Source organism: Podarcis gaigeae, assembly GCF_964106915.1.
Source record: "Podarcis gaigeae genome assembly, chromosome: 14".
Taxonomy (NCBI): Eukaryota; Metazoa; Chordata; class Lepidosauria; order Squamata; family Lacertidae; genus Podarcis; species Podarcis gaigeae.
Window position 1 is genome coordinate 49,354,274 of NC_139690.1, and position 23,910 is coordinate 49,378,183.

Genomic DNA, 23,910 nt, shown 5'->3' on the forward strand with positions numbered 1-23,910 from the left:
TTCGATGGTTGGTTTGAGAACAAGCTGTCTTGTGCTGCGTACCAGAACTCCAGCTGAGTTCTCTTGGGCTCAGGTCCTGGAGGAATTTTGTTTTTACCGGCTCCTGCACACAGACAGCAGGCCTAAACAGGCTAGCCAGAAAACATTTGGTTGGCCACAGTGACGATGCTGGACGGGGCCCGTGGCCTGATCCTGCCAGACACTTCTTATGAACTGGAAAATGTCCAGAATTGAGGCTGAGCCTTGGGAGCCCATACATACCACACATTTACCACTGTAAATGGCCATTCCCCCCCCCCAAAGGATTCTGGGAGCTGTGGTTTGTTAAGGCTTCTGAGAGAAGAAGAAGAGGAGTTTGGATTTGATATCCCGCCTTTCACTCCCCTTCAGGAGTCTCAAAGCGGCTAACATTCTCCTTTCCCTTTCTCCCCCACGACAAACACTCTGTGAGGTGAGTGGGGCTGAGAGACTTCAGAGAAGTGTGACTGGCCCAAGGTCACCCAGCAGCTGCATGTGGAGGAGCGGAGACGCCAACCCGGTTCCCCAGATTGCGAGACTACCGCTCTTAACCACTACACCACACTGGACCCCTATTTCCCTCCCAGAGCTACACTTCCCAGAGTGGTTTAATGATCAATCCCTCTTCACAGGGAATGCCTGTTTGTGGAATGCTCTCTCAGAACCCTGAACAAACTACAGCTCCCAGAATCCTTTGGCATAAGCCACGGCTGCGGAATCATATTGCTTTAAATCAGGGGTCAGCAAACTTTTTCAGCAGGGAGCCGGTCCACTGTCTCTCAGAACTTGTGGGGGCCGGACTATATTTTTTGGGGGAAAGGAACGAATTCCTACGCCCCACAAATAACCCAGAGATGCATTTTAAATAAAAGGGCACATTCTACTCATGTAAAAACATGCTGATTCCCGGACCGTCTGCAGGCCGGATTGAGAAGGCAATTGGGCCACATCCGGCCCCCGGACCTCAATTTGCCTACCCACGCTTTAAACGCATGGTGTGAATGTGCCCCAAGAGAGTGCCCAAGCTTTAGTGCCCTCTATGGAAACAAAAGGGTACTGCGGTGAACATCACCTGCCCCTCTCATTGGCACAGAGGATGAAGGCTCAGGAACCTGTTCCCCTACCTTTGCCTGGCTTGGAGGTGCTGCACTTTCTGCCCTTCAGGTCCTGCTCCCAGCAAAAGACAGCAGAGACCCTGGCTTGCATATCCTCCCCTCCCCAAATCAGGACCCTGGAGGGTAGGGTTATGCTGGACAAACATGTCTCTGTGGCATCTTAGGAAGAAAAGGTCCTCTCCCCCCCCCCCCACAGCCTTGCTATCTAGGATCCTTTAAACCGGGAACACCAGGCACTGGGCTTGGGATACTTGGCATGCATAGAGTCCCTTCGCATGCAGCGGCAGAGACAGTGCGATAAAGGATGCAGCAGCAGCAGCAGCAGCAGCAGCAGAGAGATCCTGGGCTACCTTTAGAAACACGCACAAAATTCACGCACACAGGTACACAGCTTAGGCACTCTAACCCAGCGAAGGCGACGGAGGCGTCTCCCTTTTCCGACGGGAGCAGCAAAGCGCGGGATGGCTCGGTGGGACGCCCAGCAGCGTGCAAGAGACCCTCGCCCCATCGAGGGCCCAGCGGAGAAGGGGCTTGGTTTTTGGGGGTTTTTTTGGCAGAAATGCAGTAAAAGCCGAAGCAGCAGTAGGGAGTCCCTTTTCCTGAGGAGACACGAAGGAGAGAGCACAAGGCTCAGGGCCATGGAGACCCTCCTAGGGGTGTGCGGCCCCCACCCAGAGGGCCTGGACGGGCGACAGACCCGCCTGCCGGCAACAGTACATTCAGATGGCTGGGGCGGAGGAAACTCTGCCAGTCTCACATCCAGTGTACGCTGAATCCGCGGCTGAGGTTGAGCTGCAGGTCACTCACAGTGAGAACCTACGAAGGAAGCGAGATCAGTGATTAGCTGGGGCCTTTATTCCCTTCATTAGGACGCGGGTGGCGCTGTGGGTTAAACCACAGAGCCTAGAACTTCCCGATCAGAAGGTCGGCAGTTCGAATCCCTGTGACAGGGTGAGCTCCCGTTGCTCGGTCCCTGCTCCTGCCAACCTAGCAGTTTGGAAGCACGTCAAAGTGCAAGTAGATAAATAGGTACCGCTCCGGCGGGAAGGTAAACGGCGTTTCCGTCCGCTGCTCTGGTTCGCCAGAAGTGGCTTAGTCATGCTGGCCACATGACCCGGAAGCAGTACGTCGGCTCCCTCGGCCAGTAAAGCAAGATGAGTGCCGCAATCCCAGAGTTGTCCGCAACTGGACCTAATGGTCAGGGGTCCCTTTACCTTTATTCCCTTCAATAGTTTGCGTTTCTAATAGAAAAATGGGGGCAGGAGGGATAACTATTGCAATTATTTTTTTAAAAAAGCTGCCAGTGGTAATCTAATAAATTGTTGGCTTCAAGTTACAAGAAAGGAGATTCCAATCAAACATCAGGAAGGACTTTTGGAGAGTAACAGCTGTTCAACAGTGGAGCAGACTCTCTGGACTCTCCTTCCTTGGAGGTTTTTAAGCAGAACTTGGATGGCCATCTGCCATGGATGCTTTAGCTGAGATTCCTGCATTGGACCTCAGGGTGCCTTCCAAATCTACAATTCTGTGATTCTAAGTGAAACCTGCAGGAAAATGTTGCAGCATGGAGTGCTTCTGTTTAGGGTTACAGCCAACCATGTCCTACTCTATCTATCTATCTATCTATCTATCTATCTATCTATCTATCTTACATATCATTTCCAACAATCATATAACATATTTATACAATGTTTTGAACTTCCATCAACCGCATCTGAAGACTTTTCAATCTTTATCACTTAATCTACATTTCTTAATTTCCCTATTACTTTTAATTGTCCTTAACTAATAACTCTCTTCATAATCTTCTCTGCAATATTTCGCATAATCCTCCTTACAAAACTTCTTGCAGTCCTACTAGCGTAATCTGTTTATTACAATTGCTTTTCAAACAGTTCAAATATTTACTCCAGTCCTCTGAGAATCTCTGGTGCCACAGGTTTCGAATCCTTCCTGTCATCTTATCTAATTCTGCATAGTCCATTAATTTCGTCTGCCATTCTTCTTTTGTCGGTAGTTCTCCTTGTTTCCATTTCTGTGCCAATAATATTCTTCCTGCCCATGTCCTAGTCAACGTCATTTCCCTCTCTTACAGACACGCAACATTCTGTGGCCAGCATGGTGTAGTGGCTAGAGTGTTGGACTAAGACCTGGGAGAGCAGGGTTCAAATCCCCACTTGGCCATGTAGCCCCCTCAGTGACCTTGGGTCACTCATTTTCTGCCTAACTTGCCCCTCAGGGTTGTTGCGCGAATCAAATAAGGAAGAAAACGATGTATGAGTTCTCTGGGAGGGAAGTTGGGGTATAAATGTAAAAATAACAAAGAAACATGCTCAGTCTTCATGGGCCAGTGTTTCCCCCTTCTCCACTCAGGTCGCCCCACCCCAAATACCCTATATTCTACTTCTGCAAACTTTGGAGTTCCCCAAACCCTGCTGATACCTCCCCCTTGAGGGTGGATGTTCTTGTTTTGGCTGTGTAAGGATTTATCCCTGCAGAACTGAGTTTGCTCTTAGTATATTAGAACTGCAAATAAAAAGGAGGGATTTTTTGTTTAAATTAGAATAAAGCTAAAAACAGTACAGTGACTAAGTTAGAAAACAAAGGCAGTAGAATCATAGAGTTGCCCAGTGAAAAACAAGCAGGGATGGGCCTCTCTTGGGAGGGCATGCCAGATTCTAGGTGCCAACACAGACAAGACCCTGCCTCTAGCACCCACTGGCTGCACATCCAAGCTGCCTGTTGGGTTACCTGGTTTGTCAGGTACGTAAACGGCCTCTCCTTGCCATTGACAGTGACTGCCTTTGGCTCTTCTCGGACCCCGTAGACACTCAGCGCATCCACTGTGACGTACGTGGCTCCCGCGTTTGAATGCAGGACGGTGGACGTGAATGTGTTCTGGAAGGAAAAGAGAAAAAAGCGGGAACTCCCTGGTCACAGCTGCCTCTCTGCTTCAGCAAACACACTCAACTCCTCTCTTCTCTTCCCCACTGCTAATATGGGATTGATTCATTCATAGCACCCTGCTTCAGAAAGATTAGTCTGTGTGTAGATCCTCTGGGGCTGTTGCTAAAGGAAGAGTAGAAGTGATTCCCATCTGACGAGGCCACAGGAAGAGATCTGCTAGATTTGAAGCAACTTCTCAAGGTCGGTTGACATCAGCGGAAGAGAGAGATGGGAAGCAGGGCTCGCTCTACTGGTTCTGCTGGGGCAGACCAGCTCCTCACCCTAGAGCAGTCATTTGCAAACTTTTTTCCCTGGACCACACTTTCAGAATAAAAAACTGCTCGTGCCACATCTTTTTAGTGAGAAGAAATATTGGAAAACACAATTAGGATTGTTTGCAGTATCACTCGTTGCTCTTGCTCTCATTTTGAAAATATATCTATCCATATTCTGCAAAAATAAAAATTGATACTACAGTGAAATGTTTAAATTTTTCACTGATTGTCCTTGAATCTTCCTGCCACACTTGGCACCCTTTCCTGCCACATCAGTGTGGTACACCACAATTTGTGAGAACTACGGCTGTCAAGCATCACCTTCCCCCAGACTGCCTCAGGGGCAGAGATGAGAAGCGGGGCTCATTCCGTCTCCTTTGCCAAAAGCCCAGCTCCATCAGGCGCCTCCTGCCCCTATTGAGCAATGGCTTAAAAACTGGTGGTCCACGTTTAATCCCTCCTCATCTTGTCACTTTCCCCTTGTGTGCCATGCTTTTTTAGATCATAGACCTGTGGGAAGGGACTGTTTTGTTTTAATTTATTGCATGCAAGCTGCTCTGGGAGCTTTCCTTTTGCCGAAGAGCAGGGAACGAATTAAGTTTGTAACCAGAGGTACCACTGTAGGTGACTTGCTGGTCACACCACAGCAGGGCAAAGAGCCTCTTCTTACCTGTGTGACGTTGAACACTAAGTAAGAATAGTCGCCCTTGGCAAATGTGTCCAGGCTCTCGCCGTCGTCCCAGTAAAGGTCTCCCCAGGCATTGGCGTTCTGTGACAGGGCCGCAATCAGGTGAAGAGCGTTCCCACTGCCCACCGATGTGCTGCCTCCGAGTTTCTGAGAGGGAAAGAGATCAGCGTGTGAAATCCAGATTCACTGAAAGCAGCCCTGACTAGGGCTGGGCGATGTCTGGTTTTCAACATTGTGATATATCACAATGTCTGAAGTAGCACTGAGAAAGGCTGAAAAAGGGGCTGGGATGTGGAGGAAGGGAGGCAGGAGCGACCAGGAGGAAGGGAAGGAAGTGGCTTGCTTGCTCGGCTGAAGGATCTCCTGCCTACTTCACAGCCCAGCCTCAGCCTTGGCAGAGGGAGCAGGGCAGGGTAGGCTGCCTCTTTCTGAGAGGGGAATAGGTGCCTCCTAACAATTCTCAGCACCCTTAAAAAAAAACTACAGCTCCCAGAATTCTTTGGGGGAAACCGTGACTGTCTGAAATGGCGCCAGAGCACTTTAAACGTATGGTGTGGATACGGCCTCAGTTCATAAATTCACAGCAACAAATGTCCAACACTTATTTGATAACAACATTTATACAGTGGTATGCAAGGCCTTCTTTCACTTGGATCTCACTGCACATCGCACTAAACCGGTCTTTGTGTCTGTAATTATATTGTTCTAAATGGCGTCGGGGGTGTCAGTCTGGATCAGACCCTGGGTTCCTTCCAGGCCTGCTTAGAAAAGGCTACTGAACAAGTTGTAACAGTTCCTTTCTTAAGGGAAAGGTTTGGGCTGGCCAGTTAAGTACCGCGATTTAACGTATCCAAGGGGGTTGCTCTGTTGCCATAGAGACAAATGGCTGGGCCTTTTTGCCACCTTACCTGGCAGGATGCCACATCATCCTAGGATGGAGAACAAATCAAAAGGGATTGTGTATCGGAGGGGGGGGGGTGTATGTGTGTGTGTTGGGCTGATGCTGGAAGCTAGAGGCAGGTCTTGCTCTGTGCATATTATGCACAAACAGCATAATATGCACAAACAGAACTGAGTTCCTCGGGTCTCCAAGCCCCCTCCCCAGGCTTCCCTCTCCTGCTTCCATGTGGCTGGGAAGGCAAATTCAGCAGTTAACCACAGTTTGCTGTGCCGTCCAAAGCTAGGCCTGCAGTTCATCTTTGCTGTGGTTAATCAATGAGCTCCAGCAATTGTGGTTTGGCGTTGGCTTGTTCGAAAGGTAAACCACAACAAAGCCTATAGCTTATCCTACAGCACCGCAGTGGGCAGTATGTGACCACGCAGGTGCCGTTGGACCTCAGCTCCCACTAGCACCAGCCAGCAAGGTCAGGGGTAGGGTATGATGGGACTTGCAGTCCCGCAATATGTGGAGGTCCAAGGGTTACCTACCCATCCCTTTTTAAAGAAAAGCCACATTGTGGCAGGTGGAAGAGGATGAAAACTATCAGGCCTCACCTGGGTTGGCAGGATGGTCCCTTCTCGCACATGCACGTTGATGTGGTCCAGAGGTGCAGCCACCTTCAGGTTCTCCCCGCTGCTGTTCACTGAAGAGCCCTGCAGGGGGCAGCGAGAGGCTGAGCTGTCAGGTTCATGCCAAGCCGTCAGATTACAGCAGCCTCTGCCGGCCTCCCAGCAGCCCCCAACATCTGGAGCATGGGTAGGCAAACTAAGGCCCGGGGGCCGGATCCAGCCCAACTGCCTTCTCAATCTGGCCCGCGGACGGGAATCAGCATGTTTTTACATGAGTAGAATGTGTCCTTTTATTTAAAATGCATCTCTGGGTTATTTGTAGGGCATAGGAATTCATTCATTCCCCTCCCCCAATATAGTCCGGCCCCCACAAGGTCTGAGGGACAGTGGACCGGCCCCCTGCTGAAAAAGTTTGCTGAGCCCAGATCTGGAGGATGCCACGTTGGGTCAGGGGCTCTAGGAGACACACGGCCGCCTGTTTTGGGTCACTGGTTTTGGCCTTCAGAGCCCGAAAAGGTTTGACGCCACCTAATCTGGAGGAGATGCTACACTTCCATGAGCCTTGCCCTGCATTTAGAGATCAGCACCCAAGACCTGGCCTGTTGGCCCACCAGCGAGAGTTGTTAGGCTGGTGGGAGTGAGGGACAGGGCTCTCTCAGTGGTGGCTCCACTCCTTTGGAATTCCCTTCCCAGAGAGAGAGAAAGAGATGGCCTCATCCCTGCTGCTTTCAAAAAGAAATAAATCCGTAGGCACATTTATTAAGATTAGCTGAACAGTCATGCACTTTTAAAAAAAAAAGAAGAGTTAACTGCTGGATGGTCTTTGTGTCTGTAATTATATTGTTCTAAATTAGGGGGGGGGGGCGGGGAGTCAGTCTGGATCAGACCCTGGGTTCCTTCCAGGCCTGCTTAGAAAAGGCTACTGAACAAGTTGTAACAGTTCCTTTCTTAAGGGAAAGGTTTGGGCTGGCCAGTTAAGTACAGTGGTGCCTCGCAAGACGAAATTAATTCGTTCCGCAAGTCTTTTCGTCTTGCGAGTTTTTCGTCTTGCGAAGCACGGTTTCCCATAGGAATGCATTAAAAATCAATTAATGCGTTCCTATGGAAACCGCCTTCAGACCAGGTCCGGGGACAGTCTGTCCCCCGACCTCTTCTGAAGGCCGGCGGGGGGTGAAAGTCTTTGCTCCCCCCCCGCCTGCCTCCCCCCCCCCAGCATTTTAAAAGCCCCCGGGACAGTGGAGACTTCTCCGCTGTCCAGGGCGATCTTAAAATGCTGGCGGGCGGCAGCGCTGCCGCCCGCCAGCATTTTAAAATCGCCCCGGGACAGCGGAGGAATTCTCCGCTGTCCCGGGGCGATTTAAAAGCCCCCGGGAAGGCAGGCAGGCAGGGGGGACAAAGACTTTTGCCCCCCGCCAGCCTTCAGAAGAGGTCCTGGACCTCTTCTGAAGGCGGGAAGTGCTTCCCTGCTATCCCGGACTGCTTTTAAAATGCTGGCGGTGGGGAGCAAAGCCTTTCGGCCCCCGCCGGCCTTCCTGGACCTCTTCTGAAGGCCGGGGGGGGGGGGAAAGGGTTTGCTCCCCACCGCTAGCATTTAAAAGAGGTCCCCGGAGATTTCCCTATGGGCTTTCTTCTTGCGAAGCAAGCCCATAGGGAAATTCGTTTTGTGAAGCGCCTCCAAAACGGAAAACCCTTTCGTCTAGCCGGTTTTTGGTCTTGCGAGGCGTTCGTCTTGCGGGGCACCACTGTCCTGCGATTTAACACATTCAAAGGGGTTGCTCTGTTGTCATAGAGACCAATGGCTGGGCCTTTTACCACCTCACCTGGCTGGATGCCAAATCATCCTAGGAAAGAGAACAAACTGAAAGGGACTATGTATAGCAGGGGTGTGTGTATGTGTGTGTTGGGCTGATACTGGAAGCTAGAGGCATGTCTTGCTCTGTGCGGGACCCCAGAACTAAATTTGGGGCTTCTCTGGAAACCTAAGGGGCCCTTTGGAACTCCCTGCCTATTGAGATCCGGCAGGTGCTTTCACTGCATTTATTTCAGCACCCGCTAAATGTACATTCTTATTCAGACAAGCCTACCCAGATGCTTAGAAAGTTTGTATAGGTTTCGAATTGCTTTAGTCCAGGGTTTCCCAAACTTGGGTCTCCAGCTGTTTTTGGACTACAACTCCCATCACCCTTAGCTAGCAGGACAAGTGGTCAGGGATGATGGGAACTGTAGTCCAAAAACACCTGGAGACCCAAGTTTGGGAAAACCCTGCTTTAGTTTATTCTGTTGCGGTTTTAACTATTTGTATGTTTTAAATTATGGTTGAAATTTTTTTAGCGATAATTTTATCGTGTTATCTTTTTTTGTGTGTGAACCGTGTGGAGGCATTTCCCCTACGATCAAGAGGTATATAGTTTTTATTGAATAAATAAATAAATAAAGGGGAAGGCAAAATCTTCTGGGGTGTTAATGCTGTGAGATCCAGGAGAGGAATATTTCCCAGTTTCCTTTCCTGGGGCAACAATGACAACCCAAGCAGAGAAATTATGAGACCATCACGGCTGGTCTGACGGGCCGCACGCTCTTACCGTGTAGTAGTCGTACCACAAGCCTCGGGGAAAGTAGCCAATCACCGAATTCACGCCAGGCTCCAGCACGGGAGTCAGCAGCAGGCCCCGCCCCCAGAGGAACTGCCTGTCAATGGAGTAAGTGGCCACATCCTTCGGGAACCTAGGAGGGAGAACACCACACACTGATTGACGCCACACATTAAAAGCACCACAAGACCCCTTTAAAAAGCTATGGCTTCCCATAAAGCGTAATGGTTGGAATGTTGGACTAGGGCCTGGGAGAGCAGGGTTCGAATCCCCACGCATCCATGAAGCTCCCTGGGTGACCTTGGAACCAGTCACCATCTCATCGCCTAACCTACTTTACAGGAAGAGGAGAACCATGTAAACCACCTTGAGATCCTTGGAACATAAAGGTGGTATAAAAATGTAATAAATACAATGTAATGGTTCTAGGGGTTGCTCGTGCGTAAATCGGCGCCACACCTGGCTGGGTTACCTGAGTGAACTCTTTCTGTCCGGACAGCCACTCGCCCGTGGCTGTCTCAATCGCTGGCAGAATCCGTCAGTGGGCGTTTCTTGAACTTCTTCCAGCAAAGAAGCTCTTTGACGCCTAGTCTCCTCCTACTCTCCCTGCGCGGAAGCCTTCTGCGCAGGGAGGGTGTGGGCAGCGGAGGACCCGTGCTCTCCCCGCTGGTCTCTGGCGAGGAGTCATGGAGGCACCTCGCCGATTCCCCCATCTGCCCCCCTTCTCCACTAGTGTTACGCTGATTTCCTTCCCCAAAAGATGGGCTGCTTCTCTCCCTCCCGGGACGCTCTCCGGAATCCCTCTGGAGCCCTCCCTCTCCCTCTGGCTCTGATGGCAGTTCCCTTACTGTACAATGTTAAAAAGACATGGCAGAACATCAATGATACAAACTTTAAAAGAAAAGAAAAGCAGACTGACAGGCAGCCTAAAAAATGAATAAAAAGCATACTGACAGACAGCCCAATGATAATAAAATAATCATTATAACAACAGTCCCTGTCCCACATTTTCACAGACCATAGATTATTTAATAGCCATAAGGTTAAGGTAAAGGTAAAGGGACCCCTGACCATTAGGTGCAGTCGTGACCTGACTTTGAGGTTGCAGCGCTCATCTCACTTTACTGGCTGATGGAGCCGGCATACAGCTTGCGGGTCATGTGGCCAGCATGACAAAGCCGCATCTGGCGAACCAGAGCAGTGCACGGAAATGCCGTTTACCTTCCCGCCAGAGCGGTACCTATTGATCTCCTTGCACTTTGACGTGCCTTCGAACTGCTAGGTTGGCAGGAGCAGGGACCGAGCAACGGGAGCTCACCCTGTCGCGGGGATTCGAACCGCCGACCTTCTGATCGGCAAGTCCTAGGCTCTGTGGTTTAACCCACAGCGCCACCCGCACCCCATTTAATAGCCATAGGCCCTGGTAAAGAAGAATGTTTTTGCCTGGCGCCTTGTTGTTGTTGTTGTTTAGTTGTTTAGTCGTGTCCGACTCTTCGTGACCCCATGGACCAGAGAACGCCAGGCACCTCTGTCCTCTACTGCCTCCTGCAGTTTGGTCAAACTCATGCTGGTAACACTATCCAACCATCTCGTCCTCTGTCGCCCCCTTCTCCTTGTGCCCTCCATCTTTCCCAACATCAGGGTCTTCTCCAGGGAGTCTTCTCTTCTCATGAGGTGGCCAAAGTACTGGAGCCTCAACTTCACAATCTGTCCTTCCAGTGAGCACTCAGGGTTGATTTCCTTCAGTATGGAGAGGTTTGATCTTCTTGCAGTCCATGGGACTCTCAAGAGTCTCCTCCAGCACCAGAATTCAAAAGCATCAATTTTTCGGCGATCAGCCTTCTTTATAGCTGAAGACATGCAATGATGGCACCTCCAAGAGCTGCAATTCCCAATTTCCTGGGAAGACTAATGGAGTGTCAAACCACAATGGGAATGGAGGTTCTGATAAGGGAACAGGGGCTCCTAACAACTCACAGCACCCTTAGCAAACTACGACTCCCACAACTCTTTGTGGGAGGAGCCATTGCTTTGTAAAGCAGTAGCACAGAGCTTTAACTGTGTGGCATGAATGTGGCTTGGGTGTCCCAGGTTGAAAGTGCCCCCGCCTCTGGTTTAATGGGTTCCTGATTCTGTTAGGGACCTTGAACTTCCTGTGGATAACCCCACCCCACCCCCCAGGAAGAGGGCTTTGGCAAGGCAAGGGAGAGAGCTGCGCCGTTCTCTTAGCCCTGAACCATGCCCACTTACAAGCCCCCTGGAAATCAGCACAATTCCTTACTCAAAGAAGAGAGGCCGGGCCACGGTGTCCCCTTGCAGGTGAGCCCGGTGGAAGAGGGAGTAGAGGTAGGGCAAGAGGGCATAGCGGACCTCTAGTGCTGTCTTCATGGCAGTTCGTGCGGCAGGGCTGAACGCGGAGGGATCCTGGGCCTGAAGAGAAGGGTGGAAAACAACAGTAGGCAAATGAGCTAAAACGGTGGCACGCAGAAGACCAGGGCAAAGGAAGCTGTGTGGCGCAGGGGTTAGAGTCCTTGCATAGGACCCGGGAGACCGGGGTTCCAATTTCCACTCGGCCATGAAACTCACTGGGTGTGACCCTGGAGGCTGGTCACTGCCCTTATCCTAACCTAAGTCACAAAGTCGTTGTGGGGATTAAATGAGGAGTGGGGAGAACCAAGTGCAACACCTTGAACTCCTTGGAGAAAGGGGGGGGCGGTTATAAATGCAACAAACAAACAAACAAACAAACAAAAATGGTCCAGCTTGTGCAGAAACTTGAACTTTTTTTAAAAAATGAATTACCGTATTTTTCGCTCTATAAGACGCACCAGACCACAAGCCGCACCGAGTTTTTGGAGGAGGAAAACAAGAAAAAAAATATTCTGAATCTCATAAGCCAGAACAGCAAGAGGGATCGATGTGCAGTGAAAGCAGCAATCCCTCTTGCTGTTCTGGCTTCTGGGATAGCTGTACAGCCTGCATTCGCTCCATAAGATGCACACACATTTCCCCTTACTTTTTAGGAGGGAAAAAGTGAGTCTTATAGAACAAAAATACGGTAAATACTGTATGCTTACATTGTTCCAACCTGCCCTGGGATCTTATGGTGAAGGGCAGGGAAGACATCAAACAAATAAGAAAACAAACCCAACAATGATGGGAAGCTGAATTCAGAGCTTTCTTTACCTTGCTCTGAGTCGTATCTGAGGATCAATTCAGAAAATCATGTTCTGCATCAGGTGCGACCAAACACTTTGAAAGAAGGGGCAAAATAATGTCAACGGCAAACTGGGTGGTTTGGTTACCGGCACTCAAAAGAGGCTCCCTCTTGCATCTCTGCATGAGCTCACGGATTCCCAATTGGAGAAGCAGACTCAGATCAGAGACTCATGCAGAGTGGCGGTGGAGCACTCTGAGGAAGACAGGCAGTCCTTACTGTCTTACCCGAAAACAAATCGTGCCACACGTTAGCAAAGTGTGCCTCCAATCCTGGTTTTGAAGAATTTTTATTAACGAAAACAAGAGAAGCAAAAAGTTTTAACTCAAAGGCTGTGAGGGTGGGAATGCATTAGCTAATCAGAAGTTTGAGAAACACTCAATGTGAGTCTCCGTCCTGCCCCCAGCAGCTTCACCTTCACATCCTGGGTGTTGTGGTTTCGTGCAAAGGGGTAGAAGGCTCCCAACTGCATCCAGCGAGTGCAGAGCTCCTCCGAAGTGGAGCCCGAGAAGCCGCAGATGTCTGCCCCAACCAACGGGATCCCAAAGAGGCTGAAGCTGAGCACCCCTGAGGATTTAGGCAGAGGGGAAAGGAGTCAGTAGTGGCCAGGCGATTACTGGCATTAACACCTGGATGAATTTCAGAGATTAGATCACCGCAATGCATTGTTTATGGGGCAGCCCTTGGAGACAGTCCAAAACCCCCGACTGGTACAGAATGCAGCCACCTGCCTATGGACACTATGCCTGTTTTAAAACAACTTCACTGCTTCCAGTCTTTTTCCAGGTCCAATTGAAGGAGCATGGTTAAACAGGTCTCGAAGGAGCCGGAGCTAGGATGGGTCCATAAAAAACACCCAGTGTTAGTGAAGTTAGCCCTTTATTCAAAGAAACCCAAACAGTGCAGACCTAACGATCACAGCAATTCTTCCCGGTAGGTCTTGCCCCAAAGAGGCAGTGGTGAGGACTGAAGGTCCCTGCCTAAGTCTCCTCCTCCCCAGGGTTTCCCCCAAGCAATATGAGACTGTGTTAGTGTGCAAACATTCTTTCCTCTGCTCTTTTCATTTCTCTGCATGTTCTAGGAGACCGGGGGGAGGGAGCTGGTTGCAGCAGGAGGGTGGGACTCGCTGGCTTTTTCAGCAGCCTGCCTCATCTCTGTCTCATGGCTGCCACACCCCCTCCTCTCCAGGCTCCACTTCTGTCTCTGTAACTACTATCTTCTGTAACTACAAGCCAAAGGCTGCCTCCAGGATCATACTGTGAACTGAATGTAAGTAAACTTCTTAATATTTTAAAGAGAAGGCTGTTGTGTCTTTATTGTTTTTAAAAGAGAATAAAGGGGAATTTACCAGGAACAATCCAATCTGGACAAGCCAGACCGGATTGCTTAACTCAAGAGATTCAAATGAATCTTCCAACTAGCTTTCTATACAGAGAATGTGCTCTACTACCAGCTCACTAGCGTGAGAAAGGATAATGTTTAATCAATGTATCCTCTCCTTTAAAAATATATATATATATATTTATTCAAATTTTGAAGATTACAAAAAGGAACAATAAAAAATAAAAATAAAACAGACATAAGAAATACAAACAAACAATTAAAAACAACAGATCAGACCTTTACATAGCTTTCTTCCCTTTACTTATTTCCTTGACCTCCTCACACCTCCCTTTTTTGTATTCTAGTTCAGTTAGATGTTTCAGCAAATCCTTTCCAGCTTTGTTTTTATCCTAATAATTTATCTTAATATACTGTAATTCTTGTCTTTCACCAATTAATAAATCATTTATTAACCTAATCCTTTATATCATTTCTGCTAAAACCACATTACTTCATTCCAACAACCTTCTAACATTCCTTAATTTTACAATGTTTCTGTAAATAAACTTTAATTTTTTTCCAATCTTCTTCCACCAACTCTTCTCCCTGGTCTCAGATTCTGCCAGTCATTTCCACCAATTCCATATAGTCCATCACTTTCATCTGCCATTCTTCCCGGGTGGGTTCAATGTATCCTCTCCTACTATACACAACATTTCCACAAGAATAGGGTGCTGGACTAGATGGGCTACGGGCCTGATCCAACAGCCAGGCTCTCCGTGAGTCTTTCTGGAGAGCTGTGTCTGCAGCTGGAAAAGAAAACCACTTGCACGTACCCGGAATGGAGCAGACCATGTCCTTCCACTCGCTTCTGTTGTCACCAAGCCAGTGCCCTGAATACCTGCCCTGGCTGGGGAAGGAGGAGCGGGAGATGACAAAAGGCCGCTTCCCTCGGATCTTGACTAGTGCGCTAAAAGTGGGGGGAAAGAAAAAGGCGACTAGCAAAAATGTTTGCTTGTAAGCTGAGAGCACGGGAAGGGATGCCAGCTAGCTTTGGGCCTGGAAACCGGACATGTCTTGTTTGTCTGTCACTGATGCTCTCATGCCCCAGACAAACCCATCATCCACCAAGGCGATGGGAGCTTACCTAGCAGTAGCCTTGGCTTCCATCAGCCCATAGAGGTTATGGAGGTTGTAGTGCACAGATGCGTTCTGCCTGGAGGAGGCACAGATGGTCTTGGCGGAAAGGGAATTTCCCAGTACGGCTGGTGGAGAAAGAGAACGGCTGGTTAGAAGAAGCACAAGAAATTGCATATGCTTGGCAAACAGATACGAGCTCCTGTCTGGGGTGGTTGACCCATGGAGACCATTTCTTTTTCTCTCTGTCTTCCTGTTGCACACAAACACAGAGGCAGTCACTCAAGAAGGCTACTGTAGGATCATGGGCATGTGCAGTGGTGCCTCGCAAGACGAAAAGAATCTGTTCCGTCTTCGTCATTGACGGCTTAGCGGCTTAGCGCTATTAGCGGTTTAGCGGCTTTTAGTGGCTTATCAGATAAGTGGCTTAGCGGCTTAGAAAAAGGGGGGGGGAGGAAAAAACCCCCGCAGGAACTCGCAAGACATTTTCGTCTTGCGAAGCAAGCCCATAGGAAATTTGTTTTGCGAAGCACCTCCAAAACAGAAAACTCTTTCGTCTAGCGAGTTTTCCGTCTTGCGAGGCATTCGTCTTGCGGGGCACCACTGTACAGCAGGATCTAAAGCATCTCCACTCTTACCAGGCACATATGGGGGTTTATCCAGCTCTTCCTGGGAACAGCCTGCGGTGGAGCCATCCACAAAGTTCGAAGGTTCATTCATGTCCTAAAGCAAAGAGATTGGGGCCAATTAAAATGTCCCAGTTCACACACTACCCAGGGAAATTTAAACTTTCCTCAAGCACAGGTCAGTTGCAGACCATGGGACTTGCCCTGAAGCCAACACGAGCATTTTAAGCGCAACATTTTTTCGTGTTTCGAAGGCACAGATATCTGTGTTTGTTCAATGTGAATGTAGCCCTAAGGTTATGGCCTGACCATAGGTTGCGAAGCAGTGAGGGGTGACCCCCCCCCCCCAGCTCCTCAAATAGGGTTGGCTCAGAAAAAAGCCATGCTACTCCCCATCCTGTCTGCAAAAGTGAAAAATAACTTGGCTTGTTTTTGAGCCAATCTGAATTTGGACTGGAGGCCACCAGCAGCAGCTCTGACCTGCAAGCCTCCCTCCCTCATCTCCCCATAAGCCTCCTTGCCTGCCCCCTGCTCTTTCTCCCCCCCCCTTCCTTCCTTCCCACCCACTCACCAGCCCTCCAAACCCCCTTTTCCTGCCCCACATGGCTGGCTGTGGCAGCTGACACTCTTAATTTGGGGGAAAACAGGAGCAGGGAAGAGAAACAGGTCTCTCAACATCTCCCTCTGCTGCCACATCCAAGAAGCCCACGGAGGAACTAAACTATTGAAACGCCTCTTGGGAGAAATTACATTTGCCAGGATCAACTTAGGGGCGCATTTATTCAGGTATTTATTGTGTTTCCATCCCACTTATTTCTCCAAGGAGCTCAATGTGGCACACACGGTTCTTTCCCCCTTCCTTGTTTAATCCACATAACAACCTTGCGAGGTAGGTTAGGCCAAGAGGCAGCAACTGGCCCCCAAGGTCACCTTGTGAGTTTCATGGCCAACTGGGGAGTTGAATCCCAGTCTCCCAGGTTCTAGTCTGACATGCTAACCACTAAGCCACACTGCCTCTAGGAAGCTACCTTATACCAAGTCAGACCACTGGCTCACCCAGCTTAGTGCTACCGGCAGTGGCTCTCCAAGGGATTGGACTTGGGACCTTCTACATGCAAGGCAGGTGCTCGGCCAATAAGCTATGGTCCTTCCCCCAGCCTTGCACCTGGTCTGCTGTTTAACAGCACCCCTGGCACTGGGCTTTAATGTTTAGCTCCCACATTGGGTCAGAGGAGTGTGGGATGTGATCCATGAGAGGCAGTCAAGTACAACATTCCTTTTAATGCTTGAGAAGACATGCAAGGGAATGTTTGGTCCAGCCAGTCAAAACTTCTTGTTCCTTCTGGCTGGAGCATCCTTCCGTTTGTATGTGATAGGTGGGTGTGACCTAACCTGCCCAGGTAACAAAAGGACAAGTTATGCAGCACCCTTCCCTCTTTTTGACTTCCTTCTTCGTTTGACCAGCTTTTAGCTAGGACTGCTCTGCTAGCTCTCAGGAATCCAACTGTGAACTGATGTGAGTAAACTTCTTTTATTGACTTTGAATAAGATTGTGGTGTCTTTATTCTTCTAGGAGGGATTCAAGGGAACTTACCAGGAACGTACAATTCAATCTGAGACAGACTGAATTGTATAATAGTGAGAGGCTCACACGAGCCTGCAACCAGCTGTCTGCTATGCATGTAAAAAGAGGAATGTAACTCTGCTAAGTAAAGGAACTTGCTAGCACAAGTTAGGAAGGGTATTAATAAACAATATATCCTTTCCTGCCACCCTGAAAATTCCCACAAGGAGTGATTAGAGTGACAGACTATGACTTGGGAGACCAGGGTTCAAATCCCCACTCAGTTATAAAGCTCACTGCGTGGCCATGGGCCACTCTCTGTCTCTCAACCTAACCTACCTCACAGGGTTGTTGTGGAGATACCATGAGGAGTGGTGGGAATCACATACCAAACTTTGAGCTCCTGGGAGACAGAGGTGGAACATAAATGCTTATAGGGACAGAACCATCTAAAATGTATAGAAACTTATTCATGTATGCTACTACAGTGGCTAGAATGTCACTCGCCCCAAAATGGAAAGAAGTAAGAAGTCCCAGCAAAGGAAGAATGGATACAAAAACTTATGGAATACGCAGAAATGGCAAAACTTACCGGAAGAATAAGAAATCAAGATAACAAACTTTTTAAAATAAAAGAATGGAAATGGTTTATTGAATATTTGCAGAAAAATTGTAAGCAGGTAAGATCATTGGCAGGATTATTGTATTAACCTGCAGTTTGATAAGAGTATATACTTAAAGTAGATGAATAATTGAGCAAATTAAGTAAATATGGATATGCAAAGGATATTAAAAATAAATTTAAGGAATTGCAGAAAGAGGGGGAAGGAAGGCAAGTTTTGAAATGTTAAAATGATTGTGTATTACTGGCTCAGAAATGGAAACAACAGGAAATACCGACGATGGAAGAATGGAGAATGAAGCTGTTAGACTATGCTGAGTTGGATAAATTGACTTGGAAAATTAGATATCTAAGAGACCAAAAGTTCATCGAGGACTGGGGAAAATTTGTGGAATATCTTAAAAGTATAAGTGAGGGACAGATAACGCTAGAGGGATTTAAAGAAGCACTGTGAAATTTGAGAAGTATTGTTTAAAGGGACTAGAAAAAGAAAGGTTTAAATAATGACAATACAAATCTAAGGAATGCGTAATTTAAATAATGACTATGGATGATTTATGGAAAAGCTGAAGGAAGTCCAGAAAAGAGATAATTTGTGAAAAATTGGATGTGAAATTATTGTGTGTTTTTGTTGTAAAGTAATAAAAATTATTTTATAAAAAAAATGAAATGTTAAAATGATTGTAAAATTAGTGAAATCTATAAAATTAGTGAAATGCATAAACTTGAAAAGTATAAATAAAATTTGAAAAACCGGAAAAAAAGAGTAGATGATCCTTTGGGTGGCTTCCAACTGTACAGTTCTGTGATTCTAATACTCCAAATCTAATAATCATCACCTCCCCTTTTCAGTGCCCGCTCAACTGTTGCAACTTTTCTGTTTAGAAACCAAAAAAGACTGAAGAAGGAACTTACAATCCAAAGGCCATCGAAGGGGACGAGGGAGTGGAATCTGTCCAAGTTTTCCAGCCACCACTGGTGAGTGTTTAGGTTAGAGAAGTCAGGGAAAGTGGTGAGGCCAGGCCAGACCTAGGGGTTGGGGGACAACAGCACAAATCCGATGGATAAAATTCAGGCAGAGTTGAACCCAATCAACTCTCTGCATGGGGTGCAACAGGTTAGCGCCTTATCCAGCCCACCAGGCTTACCCGTATTTATTTATTTTGTAATTCATGTTTACCATCTAGGCCAGTAGTTGCCACCAGCCTTTGGGTTCCATAAAAGTATCCCCAGTGAGAATACCCTGTACTGAGAATAGCTCTTTGTACAACACACTAAGGAAGATAACAATACAATAAAATTCAAAACAGTAAACTGACGAGGCAAAACGCACCCTGCTCCTTTGCTCTCACCTTCCCTATCAGAGGTTTTCCTTGGGTGCTGTTGATGAATATTCCACGCTTCACGCCTTCATCATAAGGCCAGTAAGAGCCTGGAGGTTGGGTGCTGCTGATTCCTGGGTCCTGGGGGGAAAGCAAAAACAGGCTAGGATCCACACAGCAATGAAACCAGCCTCTCGCACCAAATGGATCTTTGGCTACCTGCTTCAAGAAAGGCAGGAAACTCAAATGTTCCACTGGGTTGGAGCAGTGGTTCCCCAACATTTTCAGGCCACTGCCTCATTTCCATAATGTCACACCCCCCCCCCACTGTCCTTGCAACTGTATGTCAGTCGGGTGGAAAAGCTCTATAGAATGGGGGGAAAGCACACATCACTAAATAAAAGGCCATTTGTAGGGAGAACAGGGATCTTTGCTGGAAAGTACTTCTGAGCAACAAGGGACGCAGGTGGCGCTGTGGGTTAAAGCCTCAGCACCTAGGACTTGCCGATCGAAAGGTCGGCGGTTCGAATCCCTGCGGCGGGGTGCGCTCCCGCTGCTCGGTCCCAGCGCCTGCCAACCTAGCAGTTCGAAAGCACCTCCAGGTGCAAGTAGATAAATAGGGACCGCTTACCAGCGGGAAGGTAAACGGCGTTTCCGTGTGCGGCTCTGGCTCGCCAGAGCAGCGATGTCACACTGGCCACGTGACCCGGAAGTGTCTCCGGACAGCGCTGGCCCCTGGCCTCTTAAGTGAGATGGGCGCACAACCCCAGAGTCTGGCAAGACTAGCCCGTACGGGCAGGGGTACCTTTACCTTTTACCTTTACTTCTGAGCAAACAGGATTTCGTCCATGGATGAAGGGCAATGCAAGTTTTTATGGGGAAGAGAATGCTATATTTAATGCCACATGGAACTGCTTTTTCCGTTCTCGCTTCTAGATTGCATTTTGCCTCCATGGCTAAATAAATAAAACACACAGGATTTGGGAAATGCAAAGCTCTAAATAAAGGGTCCCAGCACAGCAGCACCCTTTGATGAAAGCTACACCAGAGCGACAGGATGTTACTAACCTTGCTTGAAAAAATTAAATCGTATCTTGGAATTGCACAGTTATATTGCTGGAGTAAGAAAGAAGTGAGAAAAGCAGAGAGAGGTTACCAGAATCATCACATAGCGCTGCCCATGTTTGTGAAGGTCTTCCACCAACTGGGGGAGAGTGCCAAACTTCTGGGAGTCAATGGTGAAGTCTCGATAGCCATCCATGTAGTCAATATCATTCCACTGGGCAGCCTGCAAAAAGAAAGCGTAGATATCATGGAACTGTAGAGCTGGAAGGGAATCTGAGGATCATCTAGTCCAACTGCCTGCAATGCAGGAATATGCAGCTGCCCCATGCAGGGATTGGACCTGGGACACTGGCATTATCAGCACCATGCTCTACTCAACTGTGCTACCTCAGTTGAGAAAGAAAGAAACAGTGTTGGACCAGAACTGCAGAAAGCTACTAACAGCACAATCCTATCCATGTCCACTCAGAAGTAAGGTAAAGGTCAAGGGACCCCTGACCATTAGGTCCAGTCGTGACCGACTCTGGGGCTGCACGCTCATCTCGCTTTATTGGCCGAGGGAGCCAGCGTACAGCTTCCGGGTAATGTGGCCAGCATGACTAAGCCGCTTCTGGCGAACCAGAGCAGCACACAGAAACACCATTTACCTTCCCGCCGGAGCGGTACCTATTTACCTACTTGCACTGGTGTGCTTTCGAACTGCTAGGTTGGCAGGAGCAGGGACCGAGCAACGGTAGCTCTCCCCGTCGTGGGGATTTGAACCGTCGACCTTCTGATCGGCAAGTTAAACCCACAGCACCACCAGCGTCCCTCCACTCAGAAGTATGTCCTATTAAATGCAGTCTTATTAAATGATTCAGTCTATTCAGTGTTATTAAATTAACTTACTATCAAATTAAGTTAAATTAGGATTGCCGCCTTAGCTATTAAACACACTGGGCGACCTTGGGCGATTCACTCTCTCTCAGCCTAACCTACTTCACAAGGTCATTGTGAGGCTAAAGCAGAAGGGAGGGGGGGTGTACTGTCCTAAGAATATAAGACGAGCCTGATGGAGCAGCTCAAGGGCCCACCTAGTCCAGCATCCTGTTCTTGGCCAACCAGATGCCTGTGGGGAAACCCGCAAGCAGGGCCCAAGCCAAAGAGGCCTCTTCTCTCCTGTGGTTCCCAGCCACTGGCATTCAAAAGTACTGACAACCATTGGCCGACAGTGGCTCTCTAGGATTTCAGACAGGAGTCTTAACCAATCCCTCCTTGGGAGATTCAGGATTTGAACCTGAGACCCTTTGCATGGAAAACACCATGTGCCACACCCCTGACCTAATTTCTGGAGGGTCCCTGCTGATGTTTACCTGCGGGATCTGAAAATTCCTCATGGCCTTGACGATCTCCCAGGTCCCGTTGCTTGTTCCATAGCCCCAGCGGCAGAGATGGAAGCCCAATCCCCAAAAGGGAGGCATGGCAGGGAAACCTAAAACAAAAATCAGGAAAGTGTTAGGTGTGCTGCCTCCTCTGCCCCAGAGCCACAGTCTTCTTCCTGCTGTGCCTTTTGACTTGTCCAGGTCGGAGTTTACTGTGTATTTGCAGTTATTTGCGTTCCGATTTAATCCACATAGTCCAGTGTTCTTTGTCATGGTCCAGTTTACGGGCGATCAAAGTCCTGGCTAAGGAGGTTGGGATCGGAGACAAGATGGCGAGGTAGGAGCAGGAACGAGAGTCCAGAAGCCAGGGGTCCGAGTGTCAGGAAGCAGGGAGTCACAAAGTCAAGGGTCCAAGGGTCAAGAAGCCGAGGTCCATGAATCAGGAAGAAGCCAAACACAGCAAGGTGGGAAACGAGTTGCTGTGGCCAAGAGCTGAAGGGAAATGCTGACCTTATATCCCTTCCCGGCTATGCCACCAGCTGCAGTGAGTTACCAGTCGGCCTCACCTGTGTGGTTGCGCCTTGCCTCTCCAGAACAAACTTAGGAAGGCCCCAGTCCTGCAAAGCCTTACCAGTCACAGGGCCTGGCTCCTGCATGCATTCCTGACATTCTTCAATCTTGTGTCCCCAGATGTGGGTGGACTACAACTCCCATCATCCGCAGCCAGCTTAGCCTGGTGGGCAAGCATTATGGGAGTTGTAGTCCACCCACTTCTGGGGACCCATGATGGATGAACACTGTTGTAGTCCACATGACAAGAGCCTCAAACAACACCAATCAGCATGATTCACGTTTACCCAGTGCAGGGATAATCCAATACGTTGGGGAAAATTGAACTCTGAATCACTGCACTTGGGGTCATAGATGATTTGTTTCTGTGTTTTGGGGTCGACTGTCACCTTCTTCTACTCCCCTTTCCACACCCACCACTTCCTCAACACTCTCTCATTTCTTTTTGTAACTATTTCCAGTATGCATGTGCCACTGACTATCCACACATCACCCCCCACTTTATTAGTCGTTCTGCCATGCTTCCCCAGTATTGCAGCATTGTTTCCACCTGGAGGGGGTGCTCTTGCATTATAGCATAATGAAAGCAGGGCAAACCAGGAACGTTTCTCATGTGAAAAATTGCAGGAGTTCAGCAGGAAGCTGTGGGATTGGAACCGAAGCAGGGTGCCTGCACCCAGACCGTTTACATACTATCAAAAGCACAAAGCACAATAGACAAAGGGACGTTGGGAGGAGCCTATAGATACTCACCAATCACCTGCTGGTACTGCTGGACCACCAAGTTGGGGTCTGGGCCTAGGAAGATGTAGAAATCCAGAATGCCTCCAACGGGTCTCCAGGTGAGGGCAGGTGCCGGCTGAAGCACCACCTCTAGGCAACAAACATGAGAGAGGAAGACTTAGGGTTTGTCCACGGTTCTGCTTGTGTGGTTTTCCACCTGCCCACTGCTTTCTCTGGGAAAACCAGGGCTGAATCAGAGCAAACATCAATCCACAGAAAACCCAATTGACGAATGTTCAAGAGTATGTTTTCCCCGGGGAAAGTGGTGAGGCAAGGGAAAGTGTGTGCTGTACACATTAGTGCTGAGACTTTTCATCTGTTTATTTGTTATTTGTCCTGTTTGATTATTTCCATTGCTTTTAAAAAGAAAAAGAAAAAAAACCGTTTAAAAAAATTTCTGTATTGCTAGGCTTCGGCAAAAAGGTGATGCATAAATATTTAAGCAAATGAATGAATGAATAAAAATAAATGTTGAATTCAAATGGGCAGATTGTTGGGCAGAAGGAAACTTGGAGAAATCCACAAAAACGGGGAGAATAGAGACGATCTGTATTTGGTATCCAACAGAAACCTTTAGTGTAACAGATATTTGAATTTATGGCTTTCGATATCCATCAACCCTCCGTTAAAAAAAATAAAATGCTGGAAATTGCTGGCGGTATAAAGGACTGTCAGACTTTGAAAGGCTGGCATCAGTGGATCAAGTACATCAATTCTGATGAATTTTTAAATTGCAATAAATGTGCAATTAAGTTTTTTGCTGTTTTGAATTTTATTGTGTTGTTCTCTTCCTTAGTGAGTTGTGCAAACCACTATTATGAAGGGAGGCACTGGGGATGACATTATGGATCCAAGCTGGCAGTGGCCCAAAAAAGTTTGGGAGCCACTGCACTAGTTCTTAAGAGCCCTTGGGGACACACCAAGATCCCTCTTCTCCCTTACTCTTCATGGCTTTGCCGACACGATCTGTGTCTTGGAAGTACTTGGCCAAAAGGGTGCCTGTAGCCCTCTCAGCTGATGCAGACCACCTGCCTCTCCCTCTCTTTTTCTACCAGCCACTCTGCAGTCTCCATGCAGTCAAAAGGCCAAATCCCTTGGAGAGAAGGCCAGAGACAAGACACAGCCAAGGAGGGTTGAGAAGCAGCTGGCTGTGAAGGCAAGGAGCCAGCAGCTGCAAG

At 48.4% G+C, this 23,910-nt stretch overlaps 1 protein-coding gene across 2 annotated transcripts in view; it reads right to left on the reverse strand.

The window, feature by feature from the left end:
• Positions 1–590: 590 nt before the first annotated feature.
• The window catches only part of LOC310831131 (lysosomal alpha-glucosidase-like), a 44,414-nt gene continuing 21,094 nt past the window's right edge, over positions 591–23,910 (reverse strand). The window contains exons 6-20 of one of the 2 annotated variants that reach the window (XM_083711400.1): positions 22,703–22,822; positions 21,371–21,489; positions 20,110–20,241; positions 18,984–19,094; positions 18,547–18,660; positions 15,458–15,542; positions 14,830–14,947; positions 14,519–14,652; positions 12,775–12,926; positions 11,424–11,572; positions 9,134–9,275; positions 6,537–6,635; positions 5,025–5,189; positions 3,885–4,031; positions 591–1,949 (exon numbers count right to left, since the gene is read on the reverse strand). In XM_083711400.1, the coding sequence (XP_083567526.1) occupies positions 1,887–1,949; positions 3,885–4,031; positions 5,025–5,189; positions 6,537–6,635; positions 9,134–9,275; positions 11,424–11,572; positions 12,775–12,926; positions 14,519–14,652; positions 14,830–14,947; positions 15,458–15,542; positions 18,547–18,660; positions 18,984–19,094; positions 20,110–20,241; positions 21,371–21,489; positions 22,703–22,822 (1,850 nt within the window). In that variant the 3' untranslated portion in view covers positions 591–1,886. The remainder of the gene's footprint in view (positions 1,950–3,884; positions 4,032–5,024; positions 5,190–6,536; positions 6,636–9,133; positions 9,276–11,423; positions 11,573–12,774; positions 12,927–14,518; positions 14,653–14,829; positions 14,948–15,457; positions 15,543–18,546; positions 18,661–18,983; positions 19,095–20,109; positions 20,242–21,370; positions 21,490–22,702; positions 22,823–23,910) is intronic. The other variant, XM_083711401.1, reaches the window with a different exon arrangement.